At 41.2% G+C, this 10,038-nt stretch overlaps 1 protein-coding gene across 22 annotated transcripts in view; it reads left to right on the top strand.

Annotated features, from left to right (window-relative positions):
* Positions 1-10,038, top strand: part of NGF (nerve growth factor) — a 49,783-nt gene that overhangs the window by 21,475 nt on the left and 18,270 nt on the right. For 17 of the 22 annotated variants that reach the window (XR_002432817.1, XM_021377206.1, XM_021377203.1 and 14 more), the window contains one exon: positions 38-1,439. Coding sequence is in view for 2 of the 22 variants with exons in the window: in XM_021377186.1 (XP_021232861.1) it covers positions 8,820-8,942 (123 nt within the window). In the remaining 20 variants the exon portion in view is untranslated. Of the gene's footprint in view, positions 1-37; positions 1,440-8,559; positions 8,943-8,979; positions 9,269-10,038 lie in introns of those variants that run through there. The other 5 variants (XM_021377186.1, XM_021377185.1, XM_021377204.1 and 2 more) reach the window with 5 other exon arrangements.

The raw sequence follows: 10,038 nt of genomic DNA, 5'->3' as shown, positions 1-10,038 counted from the left end.
TTGTTGTTCTGCTTTGTTTTTTTTTTCTTCTTTTCAGGCAGTTCTTCTCTGCAATAAGGGCAATGTGGAAAGAAGAATACTGGGAAAGAGAAATTTTCTTGTTCCCAGCAAGCAGGTTAAAAATTTTAAGGAAACTGGAGGTTTTGAACAACTCACTCTTGACACAGAAGTCACAGAAGAAAAATATCAGAGTGGCACAAGTTGCTGCCAATCACCTCTTAAAAACTTTCTTTGTCAATCAGAGTAGAGCTTGGTTTGCACTCTCATCAATGCACTAGGCAATGGCCAAAAATTTACGTTCTGGACACCTAACGTGCAACTTAAGTATAATACTAAGAAAAACGGAGACATTTAAAAATAGATACTAACAGTTCACTTCCACTCCAGCGCTGGGCAGAGCCTTCACATGTACTTTTTCCCAATGCTTATGTTAAGCTTCAGCCAAATAATAGTGTTGTCCATCACCTTGAGAACACGGTTCTTCCTGCTTTACCTGGTGAACGCCTTTAAGAATCCAGCAGCTGAGATTTACAGTCATCCTCGAAGATTGTGGATGATAAATTACAGTTCAGTTTCTCTCTGTGCTTCAGTGTTCCCTGCAAACTGCAGGTAACTAATGCTCTTTCAAATTTAGACGAGCTGGCACAAAGACACAGCTTCATTCCAAAATGACAGTATGTCAACAGCGCTGTGTACTTTTTCAAAAGTACAAGTGGCTAGGAAACTGGAAGGCTCTATATGTAAACAGAAAGTACATGACGGAAGAAAAAGGAGCACACACAACTTTTCACGTTGATCACCACATTTCTACAATGAATTTGGGACCACAAAAACAAGATTAGAGCTGAAGAATAGGCAGGCACTCTTAATATTCTGCATATTCTGGACCTCCAGTGCTCCTTACCAGTGGTTCTTTATAGTAAAAAATATTAAACATACGTAACTTTGACATCTGCTCTTAATGTAGTAACTCTTCGAATTCCTAGGTTAACTGTCAAGCAGAATGACTTTACCCATCTGATGGCTTGTGTGTGAAACGACACAAATTTTGGAAGGGCTTACAGAGTCTCAAATACATCATAAAACTGCATTTGAATATTCTGAGGAGAACAGCAAGAAGGGGAAAACCCAACATACCAACCCTCCCTTCTTGCATAACAAAGAATAATTTTCAGACATTATGTGGTTCAGCATTTCAAAAGGATCACGGCGTAGCAAGGACAGACAGTGGTGCCAAGACACACAGAAGAATGGCAGGAACTCATGCAGATCCAAGCCTTTAACACTCCACAACGTGGATATTCTTGCAGAAGCCATGCATGACACTGCTTACAAGGCAGCTACACGTCCACCAGCAGTACTGTGTGGTGTTTCAGGATACTAGAAAGAAGAAATGAGGCAAGACCTCCAACAGTATTACCTGCACGTTTTTCTAAACAGTAAGTGAAGTGGTCAGCCTGTTGGGCTATGTGATCTTTGAAAGTCCCTTCCACCTGAACTGTTCTTTTCTTTTCTATTCTATGCTGTGCTGTTCTGTGTACCACAGATTTTTTTCAAAGACTTGTTAAGTAGTATATTAAAAAAAAAAAGACATGAAACATGCATGTAGAATTTCTCAATGAAAACTTAAGGCGAAATGAATGTGATTTTAAAGGAATTTCAGTAAGTGACTTGGTTTGGTTCCAAGTACCAGGTATCATGGATATACTACAAGAGAGGATGCAGATGATACCCACTTTCTTGGCTGTTATTCATCCTGATTCCAGGTGTAAAATGCTGTGCAAGTCTCACAGTAGTAATATATCCACATTGGCTGTATCTCCTGTTGTTCAATAGCACACAGAATATGGGTTGGTTTTTTTTTTTGGTCTTTGTTGAGCACTACAAGACTGCATTATATAAAGCTGCTGCTAGCAATACCAAAACATATTAAAAGTTTAACGAAGACAATGTGTTTCAGAAGAATTTGCTTTCTTTGGATCTGGAATGTCCCCATAAAAAGGCATGATCTGTACTAGACTGAGCTGTCCAATGATCTGCAAATACTGAACACTGTGTCCCAGAGTAAACTCTGCTCTCTTCAAACCCAAATTGGTTTTATTCGTTCTGTGCATGCAACGAGCATTTTCAAATCATGCTAAAAAAAATCATGCATAAACCTGCATTTTGATTTGTATGGTTGACTTTCACAGATGGTAGTTCCGGTTTGTAGTACTGCAAGTCTACTGGCAGTGCCACAGGGTCTCTTAATGAGGGGGAAGGGATGTGTGTGAAAGTGTTCCTAAAAAGCAGAGCTGATACCATTTTCAAGACTTGTGCCATTATCCTGATTTGCCCAATCAGGGTATTTTTTCCCTAGATTCTCTCTCTTCCTGCCAGCGGTCTGAAAATAGTATTATTTACGTAGATTTGTGCAGAACGAGGCAAGAAAGTAAAGGACACATAAAAGTGAGTTAGTTGAAAGCTTCACTTTGCTGTTTATGAAGACTGAGGGATTTTAATGTTACAGAATCTGATTTGCCCAGCAACACAGTGGGGAAAATCATGGTGGAGACAATCTCTGTATTACAGAAAGAAAGACAAAGGCTGTGCATGAGTTTCACAGTGCTGCTAGGGGTCGACTCCATACCTGGCTTTCCTCATAGTAAAACTGAAAAGCTGCACCTTCATTCCATTTCTTATGCAGAGAACCATGCTTCTCACTGCAGAACAACTTAACACACATAAGCACTCCCACACTGGCTCAAACCAAATGTGCTTTTGGCCTGGACCTACGTCTCCAACAGTGGCCGGCAGAAAATGGGTGGAAAACAAGAAACGAGGCAAGGGAGGAGTGATTTATTCTTCGATATACCCTCCCAGTTTACTGCCTTTTTTAGTAGTAACGACAAGTTGTAACATTGGCAGGGAGTCCAGCTTTTTACACTTCTACCATTTCTATTGTTGTCACACAATAGAGAGCTTAGGTCCTGGAAGACAAGTATAAAATGAAATGCTTCTACTTCATTGCTCTAAATGCAATTATTTGCACTTCTTTTTAGCCTTTCCCCAAAGTCTCTTTAAAAGTTACCACTAAGGGCAAGTAGATATCAGATACAGAAACACTGAAAAGCAAGTCCATCCTTTGAAGTCTTCTGGTGTGAGGGCAAGATCCTTCCAACAGAGCACATTCTTTAAGCTATTTTAGAATGTCCCACCAGCTAAGGCTTCTACCCTTAATAGTCAAATGCAACTCATTCCAAGTTTTATGTTTAGCCTATGTTCCTGATTTTATAACAGGATTTCTCATTACATCCTTTGCACCTCCCATAGATAGTATGAAAGGGACCAAAGTCAGATGCAGAAACCAGGGTCAGTCACAGCCGGGCACTGAAATAGTTTCTATTAGAGCATGGTAGGAAAGTAGTGGAGAGGAGAGAACATGAGACCCATTTCACAGATGAAACAGAAGAGAGGAATCGTTCTGTGCCACAGTTGATTCCTCTGTACCCAATTCCTCTGCAGCAAGCAGAGGAACAGGGCTGGAAGAAAAGGCTTGTCAGGAAGACAGCACATGATGACTTTGCTATCTAGTAACAGGTAATATGTCCAAACATCCTGACAAATGTTCTTACTGCATGCTGACAATGGGTGAATGAGTCTTTAACCAACTATGAGCTCCACTGACAGTGTCAGCAGCCCCCCAAGAAAAGGATATTCCTGTCAGACTCTGTGGATCTCAGAAAGATTAATGCTAGCACAGTGTTTTCAGCATATATGGTTTTACATGGAAATGGCTTTAACCTGGAAGAGGGTAGATTTAGACTAGATTTTTGGAAGAAATTCTTTACTGAGAGGGTGGTGAGACTCTGGAACAGGTTGCCCAGGAAGCACTCATGGCCAGGCTGAATGGGGCTGTGAGCAACCTGGGCTAGAGGGAGGTGTCCCTGCCTATAGCAGGGGGTTGGAACTAGATGATCTTAATGGTCCCTTCCAATCCAAACCATTCTAGGATTCCATATCCACTCAAAACTAACCAATAGGTATTTGACTAGTTCTTGAAATGCTCCTGACGTGGAGGTGAATGTTAACAACACACCAGACCACATGTGTTCCTTACAAAATGGCATCGAGGGAGGCTTTTTTTTTCGTGGAGAGAGACCTCATATAGAAGTCCGCAGCTAGTGAACTCTGTCTGACAAGCACTTCATGGTTTCCAAAGAGACTTCAGATTCCAACCCAGCCCTGGTTCAGCCAAGTGCAAAAAAAACAGGCTGTACTGATTTTTGCTATGTCCTGGAAAAAAACTGTGCAGCTACAAAGCAGAATATCTTGTAGCTTTTCAGCTCTCACAGAAGAATAGGGAATAAACATCTGAGTGCTGATTTTCAAAATTCACATAACATTTAACATTATAAGTGGCATCTATGCTCTTATTTGACCCTCATTTCAAAGCAATAGCTGAGTCCCAAGGTGCATATTCCAGAAGCGTTTCTAGTTACGACATTTTCCAAACAACTATCAGACAAAATCTCTGCTGAGTCTGAACAGTAATATAATGCTTATCTCATAGCTCTGCTTGGTCTATATGTTGCTTCCATTAGAATTACATCCTATGTCTGTAACAGCACTTGAACAATCAAGGCATTTTGGTTTCAGTAGGCTCAGGTTCCTGAGATGTTTTCATTACATAGCCAACAAAAAGAGAAAGAAAAGATTGGTGCAAATCACATCCATAATTCACCATAAATCAACGTCTCTCATCACCGCTTGGTTTGAATTGCAGTGAATTAGAAATGTATTGTGTACAAATCAATTTTCCAATGTGCTGCATTCTCTGTGTTATCGATTCAACTGAGAAGCCGTGCAGTTGAAACAGCTAAGAGTCTGCAATCAGTAATGAAATTGTTTGTCTGACCTATTTATCCATAACCCGACAATGACTCGTCTGCTTTTTTCCAGTAACTTCTGCCATACACATAATACCATAAAGATACACGTACTAAGACAAAATAAACCACTTGATTCCTGTATTATTTTTTTTAATTTTTATTTACTTTTGCCACTAACACAAGAAGAGAATTTGCATTATGATAATTCCCGTTGACCTCCTGATTAACATGGATTTGGCAACAGGAACAAGTTCCCTCTAGGTAAGTAAAACAGGAAATATCTACTATCACTTTACATTCACGTTAGCCCTAGGACAAGAACTCTCAGACAAGTTTACACAAGATAGCAGTGTTTTCTAGACATTTTAAAAACTGATAATTTTTCTTTTAAGTAAAACAGGCACTACGACTTTGAATACCTCACTTGAGATGCTTAAAACTTTTCTCGCACGCGCTTCTAAGCACTTCCCAGCATCTAGGGAAACATCTTTTTCACATAGAGACTTAATATTACAAGGATGTATTACACGTCTGCACACACAAATACAGATGTAAATAAGTGCGCTGGAAGAAAAAAAAGTGTCATTATCTTCATCCCATTCCCCAGTATCTCTCAAAGCTTGGACTTGTGCATCCCTCTCTTGGCACCCTGACTCCTCTGTAAAGTGGCAAGGTTGTAGGAAGAACATGCTCTCACCCATGTTACTTCCACAACCATAAAGATTTCAGAAATAATTCAACCCTATTTATATTTTTGGCAGCTTTTTTCTTCAAAGGGCATTGCTTCTAGATGGAAAAGTGTAGGGGAACCATTAGGTCGGGGCTTGAGCTGGTGATTGAGCACCTGGTGAAGGGATGCTGTTGGCCCAAGGAGCACACTGTTTGCACCTGTGCTCTCCCACCTGCCCAGAAGGGCTGGACTCAGGGCAGAGCCACCCTGGACTCATATAAGGGGCAGCCAGGGAGGGGAAAGTGTCTCTTGGACTTGGGCTGCTTCCTGAGTGGTGCTGTATATCTGGAGAGCTCTTTCACCAGCTGGGTGAGTTCAGCTGTTCTTTCTGTATGTGAGTATTGCCCTACCTGTGAATGCTTTGCCTGGTATCATCTGGAGCCCTTCAGAAGCTATTTTGCACCTTTTTGAGCAGGATGAAAAGCCTAGTTACTTCTTCTCAAGCACCTTCCCAACATGCATTCAGCAGCACCAAAGGCACCAACTCCAGGTGAAGTGTACCTACAGCCCCCAAGCCTGCTGATAATACTGAATGTATCACGTAGGCATAAGGCAACTTTTTCATACCCTGTGAGTCCTACAACTTTCTGAGAAGGTGCTGACGTAGAAGGTAGTGGTGATGTAAGAAGACAAGGCTATGGCAATGCACAGCTGCTGCTGGGGGTTTAGGTCAACACTGAGCTCTGCCCTAGAGTCAGCAGAGCACAAAATGCTTTACCTGTCTGTACTCATTGCTCTCAACAGTGCTGCTTTTTTTTTTTTTAGTTTGAGTACTCTTGTTTCTTTGAAATGCAGGATGCTGCTGTGCTGTCTGGCAGTACTTCTTAGGAACACACTCAATTCATTTAATCTCAGAGGAAATACTGTTTAAGAAAGCTTATACAAGGCACCATGGGGGGCTTGGAACTACTGCAGTAGAGGCAGTGAAATAACTAGATGCAAACCTGCAGAGAACCAGGATTCGCTAGTTCTGTGCTCATAGAACTTTCCTTTACTGAGCTGCTTCTCTGATTCCAGGGCACATCTTCCCTTACACAGCCTGACATCACTGTCCTTCACCTTTCATGCAGCAGCTTGTCAAAGCAAGAGAATCCTTAGCTCACAGAGGATAAAAGTTAAGAAAATGTGTGTGGTGAGACTTCTCTCTTTAAATCTGTGTTTCAAAGCGCTGCTAAAAGGAGAAGATATGTAACCTCTGTGCAATGCTTTCAGCCACTCAGCTCTTCCTGCAGCAGTCCACCTGGAATTACACGCTTCTGTTCATTGCACTGTGCCCATAACAGCGCTCCTCCTCCAGAAGCTAAAATGGTGTTTGTGTGAGGTTATGTGGGAACATAAAAGCAGAGAATACAAGCTGGTGCTTTTTCTCAGTGACTGCTGCAGCTTTCTTTGCTGGTGTAGACTCAGGAGGTAGAAGAATATCGTGTAAGAGGAGTATTTCTTTAGACAGAGATTAATGCAATGGATTAAGTACAAATATGGTACATTATTGTTACAGTGCCTGAAAGAGGTTTTGTGACCATACTCTTAAGAAAAACAGACAGCTTTTGCCAAGAAATCTATTGTAGAGATGCTGAACATTAATTTCTTCTCTGTTTTGATGCTGTATGCTGCAGCCATGGTGGGCTACAATGCTTCTTCAAATTCTGTAGCACAAAGCCCTGATCTGCGTATATTCTACCAAATGAGTGAGATAAATGCTCACTCAATGCAAGAACAATTTGGCATTTCTGCAGTGAAATATGAAGCTAAGGCCAACTCCTGAGGTCAAGTTTTACAGGCAATGCTTTCACAAACTCTTAATGGCTGTCAGCGCAGATGAAGGCATCGTGCTTTGGCCTGTGACTAGGATAACGTATGGAAAGCATTTTTCTTCCAGAAAAACAACTGAATAATTCTGGCAAAGTGGGATGGTAGTTTGTGCACTTGCATTAATCATTTTATATTTAGATTTTTCTTAAAGGCATTTCAGGCAATTTTAAATGGACACCACTCTGGAGTCCAGTACTGAAGCCACTGTTATGTTTGGCACTATGAGAAAAGAATGTAGGAATTATCTTCTAAGTTTAATAAAACATGAAGATCTGCTTGATACACGTTCAAAAAAAACAACATATCCATGTGACAAACAAGAAACACCATGATCTCAAAGCTGTTTTTCCTTCTTGCTCCACACCTTTACGTAGTATCTTCCACATGCTTGTGCTTTTTTTCCATGCCCAAAAGATCTTAGGGATAAGTCTCTACAGACGCCTGCCCTCTTCTGGGTGGAATGGAAAAAGGTTTGATTATTGCCATATTGAGAAAATGCAGTGTTCTTGTTTTCTGTGGAGGACGGTCTAATTATTTTGGTTGTGTCTCTGTGCAATCACAAAGGTTCCCAACGATGGAATGAGAACGGTGAAATCCCAGGTTGCTGTTTCACAGTTCTCAGTGTAGTTAGCCAATTGCCCGTGGCTTTTTCTTTATCTTCTGTTTTTCTTTGCTTTTGTATTCCTCCTGTTATTTATCAGTGCTTAAAACACACAGTTGTTTCATTGCTGCAAGTGCTTAATCCTCCTTCATAAAAAATAATGGAAAACATTTCCATATCTCTTTGCTGCTTAAGGTAAGCATGTTAAACACAGAATATTATGGCTGGAAGGGTTTTTACATAATCTTTTCCTCTGCCCCAAGTCAGGATCAAATATTTCTTTGCTACTCTTGAGCTGTGTTTGGCTGAGCCCTGTTAAAGAGGGCCAATAGTGGGGATTTCTGCAGGCAACTCAGTGCACCGCTTCCCTCGTTAACTATTAGTGTTCCTTCAGGTTTGTTTATTGACAGATGAGATGAGTAAAGGGCTCTAGAGATTAATTTCAAAAGGGCCCGTTAATGACGGAGCCCAGAGTTTCTTTAAATTGAGTGCAGGGATTAAGATGCAAAGTAGAAATGCCGAAGACCCAAAAAAAAAAAAAAATCCCTTAAAGAGAGTGCCAGCTCTTGACAGTGGAACCAGGAAGTCGGAGGCTTTTCTTGGTATTATGCATGCACAGTCATACAACCAGTGCATGCTTTCAAACTTTCACTGCACATCTGTCCATCACTGCACGGGCTAGGCACCAAGCCAGCAGCAGAATTCCTACGAGTCTGTGCAGCTCCCACACGTTTACAGCACTAGGACCCTGAGGGAGCTTGATTTCTGTGAGTCAGTGCAGCTAGCTGAGCCCTGAGAGCAGTGAATGAGGCTGGAAAGGCAGAGGGAATGTGAATGGCTCTTCTGGCTTGGGAAAGTATCCACAGACTGGGGTGCTACAGACTGCAAAGCCGCTTGGACAGCCCTCCAGATTCCCGTCCCCTCTAAGGTGAGTGACCGCAGAGCAGCCAGTTTTCCCAAAGCAAGTCGTGTGGCTACTGAAGTAGTTGTGGAAGTTTGGGCTCCTCAGCATCAGCCGATGTGATTTTGCTGTGCAGGGGTTTGCGCTCCCGTGGAGCGTTTTTGAAATACGGAGTGCTCCTCGCTTAAAAACCCTGTTTGCTCATAAAAAAATGTTGGTTAGTGAAGCTGAAGATGGTATCCGCAACGCATGTTGAATTGCGTGCACGTTTGGAACATGTTCACAAAGCTTTTGTGCTTAAATTCAAAGCTTGAAACAAATATTTTCTAAGAACGGTTTAACCTTAGAGGAAGGTAAGTATTCTCCTCGTTGTTTCTATCCAGGTAAATACAAATTTAGTTTTATTTGCATGGCACTGTAGTTACTTCTATATGAAAATTCTTTGTTTTAGTTCTGAATATAAGGCTCAATTATATTTTCCTTTTCTTTTATGGCAATTCTACTCAAGGTAACTTTTTTCCTAATATAAATAAATAGGAATTCTGGCAAATCAAAGTGTGAATGGCCCAAGGCAGAAACCTTCCAGCTATAGGGACAGCTGTAGGTTACACCGTCTATATCCTCTAGGATATCCACTTGAAAAAGCTTACAAACTGCCTGCTGCCTTGACAGACCGAAACTGACAGTGTTTATTGATTTATGCTGGGTGCTAACGCTGTTTTATCTGATGCAACAGTCAGAGGCAGAAATGGGGATCCCAGTCATAGAGACAAGAAGAATTTGTGTGCTGGGAACAAAAAGTGCTTGTGCTTCAGTTGCTTTCTTCACTTTAAATTTCCCTTATATGCTCAAGGAGTTTTAAAGGAACAGGGGAAGTGAGTGTGCTTGTCAGGCTGGTTTTTCCAAGCTGCCACAACTTCCAAGCTGCATTGTGACTATAAGACAAATCATTGATGGGTGTTTTCAATCCTTAGTGTGTTACAATAAAGCCTTTTTCATACTTTTTTTTTTGCTAAGCCAAAGTAAAATGTGACAATTATCTGCAAAAAAGATAGGCAGGAAGTGAACTTGCCAGTAAGTTCATGTGTTCTTTGCACTTCTGAGTTGGTTTAGATATTATGGA

This window comes from Numida meleagris, chromosome 25, assembly GCF_002078875.1.
Source record: "Numida meleagris isolate 19003 breed g44 Domestic line chromosome 25, NumMel1.0, whole genome shotgun sequence".
Taxonomy (NCBI): Eukaryota; Metazoa; Chordata; class Aves; order Galliformes; family Numididae; genus Numida; species Numida meleagris.
The sequence above is the reverse complement of the archived record's forward strand: the minus strand, read 5'-3'. Positions and strand labels throughout refer to the sequence as shown.